Source organism: Cupressus sempervirens, chromosome 8 (assembly GCF_028749045.1).
Source record: "Cupressus sempervirens isolate cs-2001-9-10 chromosome 8, ASM2874904v1, whole genome shotgun sequence".
NCBI classification, from domain to species: domain Eukaryota; kingdom Viridiplantae; phylum Streptophyta; class Pinopsida; order Cupressales; family Cupressaceae; genus Cupressus; species Cupressus sempervirens.
Genome location: NC_143125.1, coordinates 436,811,550 through 436,828,755, shown reverse-complemented (window position 1 = coordinate 436,828,755; position 17,206 = coordinate 436,811,550). Strand labels below are relative to the sequence as shown.

Here is a 17,206-nt window from a genome sequence, read left to right as displayed (position 1 = left end):
AGAAGTCTTCATAAATTAGTGATAACTATTAGAGTTAATCCTAAATTATACTATAACATTATACGTTTATGGTTTCACAAATAATTATAATAGCAGTTATCCATTGTACAATGTGCGTTAGAATTAATATCAAACACATGCTTGAGTAATTATCTTTTGTGCATACCGTAAGGTTTAGTTTTCATTATTCAAACTTGGATTTTTGTTGTGTGCACAAATTACCATTTCAAGGACCAAGATTTAGTAAAAGCAGTGGTGTTGTGTGCATCAAAAACCTAGTCTTCTTACAAAACTCACAATGTCATAGAAAACAATTATCAATTATAGTTTCAACTTTCCAATTAAGAACTAAGATCCCAATTCATGAACACATTTTTTACTGATAGTTTAGTAACTAGTATCAGCTATAAAATTCAAGGTTTAATTTCCAATTTACCGTGCATTGTAAGCCTAAATTGTTTAATTTTTAGTAGTTAGGTAACTTGAAAAGTTTTTTTTAAAAAAATACAATTTAGGGTTCAAATGTTACTCGTATCTATAAATTGTAATTTGTGTTTGTGCATAGTTCTAGAACTTTTTCAATGATGATGAAAATATACAAAAGGAGTGAAAATGGTAGTGGAATTGCAACCAAAAAGAAAATATAGGGGACCTAGAAACTAGTTTTTGACATGCACAAACTTGTTAAAACGTCAGGTTTTACTGATGAATTCCTTGATATTTTGGATCTTGTTATCTATGGAAGGAGTATTAAGGAAATCATATATGCAATTGAAGATAAGTGGAATGATGCACAAAAATAATTAAAATATATTAAATCAAACACCATGATAGGGACCATTGTAAACAAAGTTGCAACATGGATTGGTGGAATTGCCCGCTTGGGGTTCCCTCAAGTATTCCCTTATCCAGAATTTGTAATAGTTTGTGCTAAAAAATATGATGAAAATAGAAAGACAATTGTGAATCAAAACACACATGAGGTGATTTTGTCTATCACGCAGAGTGAATTTGGTAGACTATTGGACCTAGGGTTTTAAGAACAAAACCCAACCCACATTGACCTGGAAAAACTTGCAAAAACATATGACAAGTTAGGTTCAGATAAAAAACATTGTTATATTAGAGGGTTAGTAGATGCATTCAATCTACCTCATGATCATAAACCTCCTTATGAATTGAAAATTTTTTCATAGTAGATTTAGTATATTGTATCTCAGCTATCAATGTGTTTAGGTTTGGAAAGTAGTGAGAAAGTGGGTGCCAGTGTTTTGGAAATAATTTTCAATATTCATTGTCTAAAACAACCTGTAAGATATAATTATATTGGGCACATTGTACATCACATGAATGAACAATTATTAATGATTAAAAGAGGGGTAGACCCACTGTCATAGAAGATATTTAGATACACAATCTACTTGTGTTATCTTCTATTATCAAAGCATCGGTGAATTTTTGAAACAAACAAGCTTCAACTTAATTTTGGTAAACTAATATTTGAATGGACAATTGTGATTAGGATGGGTGATCCCAAGGGAAATAAAACCACTTTTTAGACTTCCTTTTGGCACCACTTTATCATAAAATTATAAGCACTTCAATGCCTAGATTGCTTGTGTCTTGTAAATGATTAATTCAACTAGGAAGTCAAATTCAATTGACTGACTAATACTCTATGGAAGAGCACATTGTATTAAGATTTTATGATTCATTTGTAGAACCCTACAAACTTCCTATACATGTTACAGAGAGGGAATTTGCATTGGAATATGTACAGCAGATGGAAAGCACAGATGTATTGTTTCATGGTCAGTAAAAGAAACCCATTTTTCCTTCCTTGCCAATTGGATGTGGAGGGTTCACATTTGAGAGAAGAGCATTCAATTTGGTATAAGAATTGTTTGCAATTTTTTAATTTGATGTTGCCAAGCACTGGTAGTATGACTCACTAAACATAATTGGTACAAAGCTTGTACAGAATGGGAACTCCACAAGCAAATGTCAACATGAGAGTGTGTCATTGATTGAAAGATTTAAAAACATGGACTCATGAGAAGAGGTCAAAGTAGAGATGGAAAAATTCTCCAGTGAAAAAAATATTTCAATACATGAATTGTCAGCACAAATTAAAGAATTGCATAGACAAAGAAAAAGTGCAGCCCATGACATCCTAAAACTTCTACCAAAAAGTGGATCATCCAAGTAAAAAAACATCTTCTACATGCCATAAATCATGATTGTGCATCTATAAAGTGGTGCCTTATCAAAAATTAATGCATTTTGGGAGATGAGGAAGAATCTCAACAAACCAACACCTTTATAGATTTTGAAGACTTGCCTAAGCATAGATGATTTAGCAAATTGTGGGATAATGAGCATCCAGATGTAGAAGCATAACAACGTGATGTAGCTGATGAAGGTAATGAGTATGAGGTTTGTAAGGATCCTTCATCCATAGCTACAGGCAGTACCACTGGTTCCATTGAATCCACTGCTCCAAGTAGTAGTACATTTGATTCAACGGTAACTAGAAATATGTTGTCCTTAATTAGCAAACAAGGGAAAAATATGGCATAGGAGAAAATATGGTAGAAAAAATGGGTTATCTAGGTGATGGTGGGTTGGGTATAGTAGGTCAAGAAAATTGGTATCCACTCCCAGTACTAGATGTACCGAAATGTGGTCATAAACCAAACATTAGAGATGAGTCAAATAACCCATCAGGTTCAAAAAAAGGTGAACCCAAGCAATTTTTTGTCCAAGTGTAACACCCCGCCAAGGGATCCAAAAGAATTAACCTAAAGTTTCACTAAGTTTGCTAAACATTTTTTTTTTTTTTTTTTTAAGTAAGAAAGTATGACATACACATCAAACAAATAGTAGCGGAAGCAATAACATGTAATCCTCGACAAACATACATTGCAAGTTACATTTCTTAAAGATCCCAAGACGTTGAGTCACGTTTAAATTTAATTAATTCTAAGTCTAACAACTATCACATACATATAAAAGAATAATCAGAAACTCCAATGTCCATAATATACATTTATTCCGAATGCTCCTTGGCAAATTAATTCGGAATGCTCATTCATCCACTGTACATGTCACAGGGTATGAAAGGCTTAAAAGAATATACATATGTAAAGATCAAGATACAACATCCTCAAATCCATGATACAAAGTACAGTAAAAATATATGAAACTATTCACCATACATGATACATCCATACATCCATAATGATAAAACATCTATCATAAAATCTAGTCATCCATCATACTAATCCAAGAACATAGTGTAGGTAAATGCCAATCACGAAATCTCCAACCACGGTGACCATGGAACGGATCTCAATGGTAAGAGTAAAAGCACTACCACCCGACCGTGTGGAACCTAAATGGTCCACTCCCACCGCGCTGAGGAGATAGTCTCAAGTCCCAAATAGGATAACAAAACCTATAATCATAAATACTCTCTAAGTCCAGGAAATCCTATAAGTATGCTAACTCAAGGGTTCCTAAAAAGATCGACATCTATATCCCAGAGGTACCACAAGACACGTAGGAAACCTAATATGCAAGAGAGAAAGTGCCATCGCAAAAGTCATGTAGAAGTTACCCGAGCAATCCCTTAGGAATCCCGGGTCCCTACTGATCCTGCGGCCACTAGTATCCTCTCGTACTGACGAGGCATACTATGGAATGCAAGGTCGTAACCAAGCGTTCTCTCTACCCCATCCTAGTCTGTACTAGCACTCATGGCATGGGAGAGAACATACAATTATCTTGTTAGGTTCATTTTCTCTCATTTAGTGTAAATGTTTTCACTTATTAAAAATGACTTACAATGGGTTTCTCAAGGCAGCCTCTTAGGGCTCCGACCCCCATTGCAAGCCACTTCTCGACTCTACACATAGATAACCTACCCTAGCTCATGAATTCGTAAATCAAAGAATCATAATAAAACCATCTCAGTCCTATACAAGCAACTGAAAAACATCATAAAAAAGATAATCCACAAATTATATCAGTTCTTCATGAGCAACAGATAACATCAAATAGTAATCATGTAATCCCGACAGTCCTCTATCAGCAACTGAAGGCATCAATGATAAGTCACAAAATCCAATGGTTCTCTAATGAGCAACTAGAAAGTAATACAAGTATAACTGATCGAGACTCAGAAATGGTTATCAAATATAACTGATCGAGACTCAAAAATGGTTAAGTTAGGTATTCTCAAATACATACACCTCAGCTTTACACAAGGAAACTGGAAAGCAATAACAAACAGTAAATACATCCATCATAGAGCATACTATCACATTACCTTGGTTGGTTTGAAAAGATCGAGAACAAATCATCCTAGCCTCACATTCACAAACCCCAAGCCTCTGGTAACATCCTAACTGGTCAAAGCTAAACCAACCCCATAACACTAAAAGCATAGACAATATATAGAAAACGTCATAGTCTCTCAATTGGTGTTGATTTGAAAACATACATATGAGTTTAACAATAAGGTTTCAGTTTTCAGTGTTTATATTCAAGTAGAAAGTTTTATAGTTCAATTTGATTGATAATATACTATTGAGTTAATGTGAGATTTCCATTTCCAGATGAACGTATGTTTTAAACAGATAGAACCTTATCCTGTTCCTAACTCCAAATGGAACACCTAAATAACCTTAATTGATTTTAAGTCAAAAATCCTAAAACAATCTAAGGTAATAATTAAATTATTAATAATCCTTATTGATTATAATAATCTACGCTTCCATTAAAATTGGTGTTATAATATTAAATTTGATTAAACAAATTTTCAATTTAATTAATCCTAATTAAGTCAAACCTAAATAAGATTAATTAATGATACATAAAGAATCATATGATGTTTATTTAATAATTTATTTATTTATAAAATTATTAATAAACAATATAATTTCAATATAATTTAAATTAATTAACAATAATGTTTAATAAACTATAAAAAAAAAAAAAAAATCGCATTAATACTTACGGCGTTTTTAAAGGCCCGTCGGCCTGCCGTCCACCTGCGGCCGCAGGTGTTACTACTGCCGCAGGCAGCAGTACCACCTGCTGCGGCAGTGTGGGGAACGGTGTGGGGCGTGGGAAGTGGTGGCCCCGCCCCACCCAAAATATATAATATATATATATTTTATATATATATATATATATATATTTTAATATTATTTAAAACAAATCTCAAATTTCAATTTTAATAAAAGTACTAAATAAATTAATTTTATTTTAATATAGATTTCTTTAATTTTATTAAAACAATAATTATATATATATATAAAATAAATAATGTTTATTTTATATTTAGTTATATTTAATTTTCATTAAGACAATATCCTCCAAGCAAAATATATATATATATATATATATATTTAAAAGAATTTAGAACTTTCAATTTTACACTCAAACCCTTACCTAATCAAATCTCAATTTCTAAATCAGGAAAACAAGGGCTCTCATAATTCATCCAGTCTTCATGGATACAGAAATTATTGACAAACAATTAATAAATTCACAATATTGAACAGTTAAAACTTTTATCACAGAGAATTCAGATCTACAAACCACAGACACGAAGAAGACAGGACGGGATAATTGCATATTTAATGGATAGTCAAAACACAAGACCTTACCTGATCCTGATGCTATTATGCAATCTCCAGGAACTGTATGCGAATTTGCTCCTATCAATAACCTTCCCCTCGAAGACTTTCTTCGTATCAGCCTTCTGAAATTTGCTTCCAAAAATTGTCTCCCCCAAAATTCCTGTCCAAATTCCTCTATCTCAAAAATGAACCCCCAAAGTTGTGATAAGCAATTTCTCCTCAATTCGGGGCACTAATTGTGCATTTACCCGAGAAGACTCTTTGCACAACTCAGTTAACTCCAATTTAACTTTTATTATCTTTTCTTATTCTTTTGCATTCAACTTTCATGCACATTAAGTTGAATTATTAAATAACTTTATTTAAAATTTCACTTGACTTCAATTCTTAATTAATTTATTACTTTAAATCTTATGTGCACTTTTAAGAAATTAAAATATCATTATTAATTTTTATAATTTAATCTTTTAATTTAATTCTTATATTTAACTCATGTTTAGATCATGCGATCTAGAATTCTTAATAAATTAATATCTTTCAACTTTTTAATTTATTTTAGAACTTAATTGATAACATATTTAATTAATTTAAATAACAATAATATTTAGCATTTATTTAAAAATGAACTCCAAATATATTATTATTAAATTAAATAAATATTATCCTGTTCTAAATATATCTTGAACTTTAATTTCCAACTTTAATTCTTTTATTTAATTAATTAATTAATTAATTAAATATAAAGATATCATAATAATTCCTTATTAAATTAAATCATTAATTAGTCTTTTTATTTAGACTTAATTTATAGAAAATACACCAAGGACTCATAAAGCAACATACAAAAACCCAACATAGAAAAATACATACCAAATCAAACAAAAAGGGTTATAATCACGAAATTACATCATTTGATGCATTCGGAGGGCACTTAACTCAGATACTTGTCCTAATTATCAATTAGGACAATTGGCTAAAGGGTTTAGGATTTGGACTTAAGAGTTTATCTCCCCTCTCTTACCATTGAGACAGTGCGATAGGGTACGCTCATCCTGACAATTCAGGGAAGTTGATACCCGGTACCTGCAACCTGCATAAAATCCACGCATGTACAAACACAATATTCTAAGCTAAACAGGCAATGGCAGGAAGTGGTGCATCGTGTAGATCTCGACTAGCAGGTGACTACGACTCCCTTCCTTAACCATATCAGAAACACCATACATGAATAAAACAACACGCACACCATACACATGCAGTATGGGGTAAGTATCCATAAGAGGCACATGAAATAATAAGCCATCTAACTAATCATCATCGATAACTAAAACCATTGAATAATCATCATACATGCACGAAATATAGAGTACCAAGTAATCTCATCATATAATAAACTGAGTGTAAACATCCTCTGATAATCTCTAAAATAATAATACTACTCATCAAACATAAATTGGCCTAAAAGAGTTTGGCAATCATATCATAAATGTAGCTCGAAAAATGTAAACTAGGGGCAGGCACTACACCAAGGTGGATATATAATCTCCCAAGTTGTTTCCTCTGGAAAAGGTACGATGGGACTAAAATTTGACAAGGTCATTGTGCAAAGAAGCAAAAGGTTTTGGTAACTGATATTGATACAATGCTAGCCTCAACTCCCTCAACATAAAACCTTTAGAATAGTCCAAAAACTCCACTTATTAGTGGCAATGGGGTAGGATTAGGAGTGGGTGATGTCATTGGTATTGGTAATCCTCAAAATGAAATTATTACAACCTCAGGCATTGGTGGAGACAAGTACAATATTGAAAGTGCTATTTCTCCTTTCAAGCATTGTATTGTATTAGCAAACCCAATTTTTTAATTCAATAATTGTGTATCAAATTTTCAAGAAACCACAAAGATTAATAGAAAAAATAATAAGGCATTCAAGAAGGTTGTACTTGAGGTGGTTCATTCTCAAAAACCTGCATCGAGTAGGATATTTCCAACATATAACACCAATAAAGAAATGATGGAGTTTATGATTGTTTATCCCCCACAGCTAGATAATAATCCACCAGAGAGTGAGATAAATCCATCAAATTTTTATTTTAGCACACTATCTATGGATTTATCCAAAGTATAAAATGTGGACAAAGTCAATGTAGCAAAAAAGACCAACTCTATGGTCTACAGTTCACTATTCAAGGTGGCAAGAAAGAAAAAAGGGTTAGAGAAGGCAATTGAAAAGTTAAAAGTAGACTTGGAAAATGCAAAGGCAAAGGAAAAAGCAGTAGATAGTAGGTGCAAAGAAATAGAGAAAAGGATTACAAGTGCTTCCTCTCAAGGACTAAGTGCATGGCCTCGGCTAGAAAATATGGAGGTAGATATGAAAATTTTGAAGGAAATATTGAAAGAAAGCAATAAAAAGCTATCTAATGTAAATGTAGAGAGAGAAGCAAAACTCGAGATGTTAAAGGAACAATTGGAATAGAGAAATAAGAAACTTAGTGATACTCTAAACCATGTTAATATGGAAGCTGATGAAAGACTAAAAGAACTCAAGGACAAATTGTAAGAAATAGAATAAAAAAACTTGAGGATGAAAGAGCATCTATAGTAGATATTTTCAAAAAGTTGGAGTCTAGTGGACATACAATCAATAAGATAAATAAGGAATTGGACAATGAGAAGGAAAAAGAAAAATAGTTGGAAGAGAAAGTAGACAAAATAAAGAAAAAAAGTGAAAATCAATTGTCAAAAATGGTGCAAGAGGTACATAAGGCCAATAAAACAATCAAAACCTTGGAGAACAACTTCTTTGACTCAAATGACAAAATAAAAAAATTCAGAAGTTAATTAAAGAAAAAAATGTGGGGGGAAATTATGGCAAATACTGATAGGTTGTGTGATTGGTTTGAATTGCATCAAAGTTTTTGAGTTGCTTGTGTGAGTATCAAAGAGAAGATTGAGAAGAACAATGACCTTTTTAAGATCAAGAAGACTACAAGACAGATTATACACATAGCGATAGGTATTTGGCTAGCCAAGGAGTTCATCACCACATTAATGCATCAGTAAAGACATCAACTATCATTCAAAAATGCCAAAGTATAAGGGAAGGAGAGGAGTATTTGAACTCAATTGGGAGAAAACTTGCCAAGATGGATTATAGAGAAAGATTAATGATAAGTCTTGGTTTGCCTACTCCTTGCTCTAGTAATTCATCAACGACATTCATTGGCAAGGAAGCTTACCAAAAAAAGTTGGAGGACAAAATGATGTCTAAAGTAGTCAAGTTTTCTTAGGATTCAACTCCTGAAGGCATTTTGAATTGTATCAAACCATTGGCAAATCTGAATGGAATATTGGATGTAGCATTGCTTTCAAGTAAATCTTCCAAATATGGAAGTTTGAAGAAGTTAAAGGTCATCTACAATAACATAACAAATGTTAAAACACCAAATGAAGCAAACTTCAACATCCTAAAAAAGTTGACCAAATCTTCAGTCATATCATAAGACATCCATCAGGCATCAGAGTATGTGACACTTCAAAAGTGATTTTAATCATCTTTGTAGTGTTTAATTTATTTCTATTTGTAATTGTTTGATATGATTTTAAAGTTTGAACTCTATTTCTTGAATAGGATAAACATAGCAGAATTAAAATGCTATTTTGCTTACCAGGCCTTTCAAATGCAAAGGAAACAAATGTTTTTGATATTGAATTTGATGCTAGTCTAACAGTCTAAGACTCTTCCCATGATGCAAAATGACCTGAAGTTGTTGTTGCTCCCTTATTTCTATATTTGTATAGAAGGGAATTCAAGGTCATTTGCTAAATGTTATTGTTGTAATTTAAATACTTTTAACTCAAGATTATGAAATTAGGCATTCAAATTTAATTGTTGCAAATTGAATTCATTGAATTTTATTATTTGATTTGCTATATTTTCACAAAAATATCAAGGATTGTCATTGTACCATAACAATGTATCATATGAGCATAATAATGCAAATGAAAAACAATAGTAATGGTAAAATTTGAATGAGTCTTGATTCATGAATCATGGCATCATCTAACTTAAAATATACTTGTTTGTTTGACATTAGACATTTAAAAAATGATATAACTTATTATGCATGATATATGAATCATGATTAGATTCAAATAATAATTCAGAATTGACACATCATACCATAACTATTAAACTTGTCACATCATCTCATCATCTGAATCCTCTGATTCCTCAGCATCAAGTTCAAACAGTCCATCATGCTCCATGTTTTCTCCAATAGGCATACCTTCGTCATCCTGATAGTAATCCTCAGCTTCAACATCAATGCTACCACTACCTAAGTTACTAATCTCATTGTTTGAAATGTTGCCCAAACCTCTTCTTTTGCATTTCTTCGTCCACAATTTTAGTGCCCTTTCATAAGGAAAAGTATTGATTTCATATCTGGATGTATACAGCCTTGGACAAGTTTCCAAATTCTTTTCTAGTTTATTTCTTAACTTTGATTTTAGGAACCCCAAAGCACTAAAAACTCTCTCATCTTCTACAAACCCCAATATCATGGTCAAACATAATTCAACAAGCTTGAAAAATTCTGATATTGAATCTTGCAACACTTCGCTCTAAGCTAGATTTGTCCAAAGTTTGGTTATTGATCCTTCTTCTCTGGGGTTCCACATATGATCATATTGTTCCATCATTCTACAAGAAAAATGACATGACTTCTCTCTCAAACAAGATTCATCTAAAACTCCATTTATAGTCACCCCATTGATTTCTTTACATTTGCAAAATTGATCTATCAAAACCATTAACTTATCTCAAAAATCTTTAGCACTTCTTAAACTCTTGTAATGGGGAAACACAACACACACTGATTTAAGAAATTTGTGTCAAGGCAATCTTTCTCTAATTTTTGAGGAAAGATTATAAGAAATATCTTTCATAGAATTCATTATAGACTCAACAATTTGTTCAAACACTTCCTTTGTAATAGTTAATTTTTAATGCATGGGTTTCTTTCCTTTTCTCGTGGACATGGGCCTTCCATAGTAGTGTGTTCGTATCTCAACACCCCATATATTGGCACATAATTCCCCCTTTGCATCGATCTTTTAAAAGTTATCAGGATTTTTCAAATATGTGATTCTCATCCACCCTGAAAGTTTTTCATCCATAGAAAATAAATATAAATTTCTATAGAGATTATCGAGGGCCACGCATGTCATTTTATGCAGTGTATTATATTTTGCAATATACATACATCTTTGTTGGATCTTCTTCACTATATTTCTCATTTCCTCTACTGTGGGGATAATGGTTGCTAATGTTAAGAATGTCTCTACATTACTTAACCTTTCAAGCAGATCACCATATTTTTGTTGACCACCCTAATCGTCACGAGTTGATTCTATTGTACCAAGCAATGATGGATATTCAAAAAAAAATTGATGAGCTAGTCCACCTTTCTCCCATTAGTTAGGCCCTTAGCAAACTATTTAAATTCCCTGACTCATTTAGGACTTCAACAAAAGTGCCTATAGATCTCTTTGATTAAAACTTCAACTCTGTATATTTGTGGAGAGTTGCTGACAATTCCAAAAGCTAGATATATTCTATAAGCCATGCAATGAATGTCAATAATGTAAGGTGCAACAAGTTCTTTTAACTTTGTGACAAGACCATTCTTGTGGCCTTGCATTACTAAAGCTCCATCTACTCCAACACACACCAAATTTTGGGCAATCATCATTTCATCTATACTTCCATATTCAATTAGGGAACTCTTTACTAGTTCAAATATGTTCTTCATCATTGAATTATCCTTCATTTTAACAATAGTTAGTAGATTGGTTGGGCAGAAAAAATTGTGTAGAGTATAGACATGAATGCATACCTAGGAAGTATTGTCTATTTATGTCACCTCATCTAAAGATAATGCAATGAAATTTGACTCTTTAATTTTTGCTCTAATATCTTCCTTTTCAACCTTAGCAAGACAACTTTCCCATTCCCATCTATTGTTTACTGACTAGTGACTCCTCGCATAATAACAAACTTTTGCAAAGTGTAATAAAGTACTCAATGATGGGTAGTCTATCATGGCATGCCCTTTTCTTAAAATATAGAAGACAACACTTAACTAAAGAACTTTACCCATTTCTTGAAATTTCATTGCTTTTCCAATAAGAGATTCCATGGAGCCCTTTATTTCAATAGGCTTCATCTATATTTTCTCCTGAAATTCTAAGATTTTTTCATTCTAAATATGTTGACATTCCTCCTTGGTTTCCTATCTTGTAACTATTTTTTCCACTCCATCTATGATTTTATTCTCATAAACTTTACCTGTATGTTTTTCTATGGTGTCAATTTTTAGTTGCAACCTCTTTTCCTTTTTATTTATCCTTGAGCGTATCATACATCTACATTCTATTAGAGGCTCATCTTCTTTTGGATTGCATACAGGTTCATACTTTGAGGCCCATTCTATTTGAAAATTCTTGATTGATATATCCAATGTCAATTTTTGTTGGATTTTGCACCAATTTTTGCATTGTACTTCCTTTTTCCCTTCCCTGGTTGTGCACCCTCACCATCTTTGGAATTATCATCCAAGTCTATTATATTGTTATGGCTACTTTGGGTATTGACCTACAGATTGTGACTACTTTGGCTATTTACCTGAATATCTTCTTCAAGTTCATCGTGATTAGATATATCAAGTTCACCAACTTCTTCAATATGTGCCAATGGAACTGGTAGTAGCCATGGTTGGGAATCTTGTAAATGCACTTGTGATGATGTTGCTTCCTGATTTTTTCCACCAAAATATGATGCCAAGTTACGAGTGTACTTGGCTAGCCTTTCTTAACTTCCACCACATGTAGGACTCTTACCCTTGTTCATGTTCAACATCTCTGAAGAAATAAAGGCTATCATAAAATTCTTGAGTTATTCAAAAATTGACAATCGACTATGTTCTATTACATATATTTATCTAAATAGTATTCATTGGTTGTATGACCTATACTTTAAAATATAGATGTCCTAAGTCTCCCTAGTTAGTGTATTGGTCCCAGTTGATAAATGACCACTAACAGTCTAACTTGTATCTACTACATATAAGAACGAACTAAAATTGCAGAGAATAGATAGATAGGGATCTAAGTTACTTACCTTTGGCTAAAATGCAGTCCTCACACTTGCAGCTCGCCTGACAATTATCTCAACAGTATGAAAATTGAGACTTTGCTACTAAATATTGATTGGAATTAAGACAACCTCCTAATCTATGAGTTTATTTATACCACTCTTTTGTGGCAAAATTCATAGGAATATTATAGGGTGTACCAAATATTTGGCAAAGCTCGCATAAGAAAACCCATATTCTAGAATTTCCAAGGCGAATATGGTTTGTCCATTATACGACCATTCATAATATAGATGGAAAATTTGAATTTGTGTGGACACGCGTTTGTATATTTGGGGGGCGAATGTTGTCCCTCTCCTAAAACATTTTTTAAAACCAAGGGCAGATTGAGGTCATCCAAAAAAATCGCGTGGAAAATCATAGGTGAATGTGTTTAATTTGTCGTATGTCAAAAGTATTTCTGATTGGCTATTTCATTTTGAAATGTGATCCGATGACATAAATCCTCTAGCGATGGGCCCAGGGGTTTGACTTACATTTGGTAAACTTAGGGTGATGCACCAACCCGCGTATGTGTAAAAACTTGGCCAAATCAATGTTGGTCGCTGGGCAACAATCATCATTCTATGAATATTTACCACTATAGTGAACCCTGCTTGTGGGCCTTTCTGTTTATCTCCTAGATCAGGGGAGTGGGCCTACATGTTTCATATGTACATTGGTGAAAGAAAAGAGCTAGGAACATTTGGATTGGTTCTCTAAAATAAATCAAGAGGATATAGTACGTGTGTGTGTGTGTGTGTGTGTGTGTGTGTGTGTGTGTGTGTGTGTGTGTGTGTGTGTGTGTGTGTGTGTGTGTGTGTGTGTGTGTGTGTGATGTATTTAGTAGATCAGATAGAATGTTTCTCTAATAGTGATGTTAGGGAATCTCAAATTTTGTACTTTGTAAATGATTAAGATAACAAATGTAATTATGTTGGAAGAATTTGCATTAAACAAAAAATTAAACATGATTGTTGATTTATATTTCTATTTGGTCAAGGAGCTTGAACTTTTTTTTACATATGCAAATGAATTTTTAAAATCTTAGATGATTCTAAGTAATATTTGTCAATTAAAATGTATTTTAAAAAGTACTTGAGAAGCCACTGATTTATTAGTAAATTTTATATAAAATATATAATAATAAAAGCATTTTGAAAATTTGTGAGAACCAAAATTGAAATTGAGAATTGCATTTGAAAAAAGATTGGTCAAATAATGTTTGTTTTCATTGATGAGAACCAATATATTTACATGTAATTTTACATAATTATTTTTTATAAATATCTAATTTGTTGATTCAATATTTATTCTAATTTGTGTGTTTCTCTTCTTTTATCATATTGATAGAATACATTTTTTGAATAAATCCAATTAATAGATTTATTTCTATAGGAAAAATGTTTTGAGAGTAATGCTTTTTTCTGTGACTTTTGAATCGATAGTATTATAGTTACAAGAAGAAGGAGATCCTTCTTGTATATATGTTTTTTCTTATCTACGTTATTACTATGGTATTTATGCATGTCGTGATTCTTAATTGATATCATTTAGGTATTTAATAGACAAATATAAATCTATCATTTTTAGGCATAAAGTCGTGTTGATGTGAGACATTTTTTAATAAGCCACTCTCTAAAATTGAAAGTGATTCAAAAGTCCAGCTTGTGATTTTGCAAGCTACAAAATAATGGTGTTGAACTATTAAATGATCTTTCCTCAAACACAAAAAAATAAAATGATGTGAAGGTTATGTTTTTAATCAAATCGTAATAATGATACTTATGAGTTTAAAATGGCACTTATTGCTAAATTTGAATTTCAAAGATTCTGCGGATCATAATAATAATTATTAAATTTAATATTCTTATTTTTATTTGATCATATAAAGAATTAAATAAAACTCTATATATATATATATATATATATATATATATATATATATATATATATATATATATATATATATATAACAAATAATTCATAATCAAAGTACCTAATAACATTGTGGTATATCATTAATTTAATTGAGCTCATAAGTCAAACAGAATAAAAAACCATCTTATCACGATATCTAAAAAACATACATGGAATTTTATTCCAAATTTATAAGAATCTTAATAAAATAAATATATTATTATTATTATTATTATTATCATCTTTTAATATCTTATAGGCCTCTTCTTAGATTTTATTTTTAAAAAAATCTTATGAAAACTTATAAAAAAGTGATATCAATATCTGTTTCAATTAAGTGCGTTATATTTATTTGAGTCTTCTAAAACATGACATTTGTTGGCTTATTTTACTCATGTACCATGATATCAAACCCCTAGAATCACATGGACAAGAGATCCCTTCCAACATTCCAATGAATGAATAGGGCATGAAACCTTGAGGAGACTTGGTAAGCAAGGAAAGCACTTCCCCTAACACCGTCGATCCAAACAAAGAAAGGGGTTTGAAAACATATATTTACTCTTTTGCAAAAGGAAAGCCAACCGATAAGACATTCAAAAACAAAATAATCCACCAAATCAAACAACACCTAACATTCAAATCTACCGGTATGACCCAAGAATAGACTAGCAGGTAATCAACTGGCATGACCCGTTTCTAACAATAGAAGCACAGACACATTGCGAGGAGAAGGAGAAAGAAGAGTAAGAAGGAAGGGGAGTGCAAATGCTTGACTGAGGGAGTGAGGAGTAAGGAGGGAGAGAGGAAGAGATGGGGCTGGTGATGTACTGGTATGACATAGTGTGCGTGGGGATAGTGGCAGCAGCAGTGGTGGGGGCGATAGTGGTGTTGATTCAGAACGAAGGGAAGGGAATAAAGGCGTGGTCGGGGCAGGGAGAGCCCAAGTATGAGAGCCTTGCATTGCCCACATTGGAGGGGGATCAGGAGGCGCATTACACCAAGGGATTCGTCTCTTCCATCTGCCTCTGGATGACATGCTGGAGATGCCTTCACCCTGCCATTCTTGGTGTCTTCCGCTTTGTGGCATTCATCATCATGCTCCTCCTCCTCATCTGGGACATCAAGGTCTGGACCTTGACCATCTTCGCCTACTACACTGAGTACGCCCCTTGCCTCAATCCACTCTTGTTATCTTTCTCTCTTTTGAATTCATGTGAGTGCTATGAATGGCTATTGTAGAGAGTGGTTTGAATGTTTCTTCTCACTTTTAATTTAGTAGAGATGTGTTCATGTGCGGAAGTTGATTGGTAGGTGGCATGTGGAATTGTAGGATCAGTTTACAAGAGTATAGAATTCAAACTATGGCTGCCCACTTTAGATTACACTGAGATTTATCGTAGTTCTAAAACACTTGTCTTCTTCTAGTGATCACTGATTTTCTTGGGTTCAAACTGATTTATATATGGGAAGCCTGGATCAAGCTCTCTTAATCATAAAATTCTTCTTCACAACTCTAGAGGTTTTTAAATGGATACACCACCCTTAAACATTACACACTAAGGTAAAAAATAAGTTTGGAAAGAGTAAGTCAATTTTGACTATTTAACACTTTTAGCGTAAGAATCCAATCTTAAGATGTGATATTTAAACTGTCTGTGATCCTCATGATAAATTGGCTCCTCTACACTTAAAGGGGAAAAACACTCTTATAAGTGTGAATGGAGCAATGACAGAATTTTAATGAAGTGTATATATGATGAGGTGACATAGAATTTCAACTATTTTTTAATATCAAGTCTTTTATTATGAAATTCAAAAACTAGTTCTTGTGAAGTCTTGTCTCTTGAAATAAGCTTATTCTAAGTATGTTCATTCAGATTGTTATCAAACTAATTACATATATCCTCATTTTTTGCACACTCCATTATGAGGTGTCACTTAGTTTTAACCATCTTTTTTTTTTTTTCAAACAATGCAAGTCTTTTTTTTCTCATTCTTCCTTAAATCCTGTCCATAGATATGTTTCACATCTAACATGATGACAACTAGTCCTTAATTGTACAACTAAAATTTTAGCCTTCTTTAAAATGTAGATCTCAAATAGACTTTTTCATCATGCTTCTACATGGGTTGAATTCTTTGACATAAGTATACTTTTTTGGACCAATCTATTTTACCCACGCGACAATCCTAAATTTTTCTAATACCAACTTTTAATTTCAAATTTAGACATTTAATTAGAAATCAATACAAAGTAAATTAATGATAACTTGACTAAAAACATTAAAGTATTACATATTAAATTATTACAAAATAATAATAAAGTGCAAGTTTAATACTTATAGAGGGAAATTATCCAAATGAACATTTTGAGATTCACAATGTATATGGACTTGAAATTATAGTAATGATTATTTTAGAACAAGTAATGATAATCTT

The 17,206-nt window shown here is 32.2% G+C and overlaps 1 protein-coding gene across 1 annotated transcript in view; it reads left to right on the top strand.

The window, feature by feature from the left end:
• The first annotated feature begins 15,496 nt into the window (after positions 1 to 15,496).
• Positions 15,497 to 17,206, top strand: part of LOC149543096 (protein rolling protein) — a 69,989-nt gene continuing 68,279 nt past the window's right edge. The window contains exon 1 of the mRNA XM_089798006.1: positions 15,497 to 15,927. Within this exon, the coding sequence (XP_089654132.1) occupies positions 15,578 to 15,927 (350 nt within the window). The 5' untranslated portion in view covers positions 15,497 to 15,577. The remainder of the gene's footprint in view (positions 15,928 to 17,206) is intronic.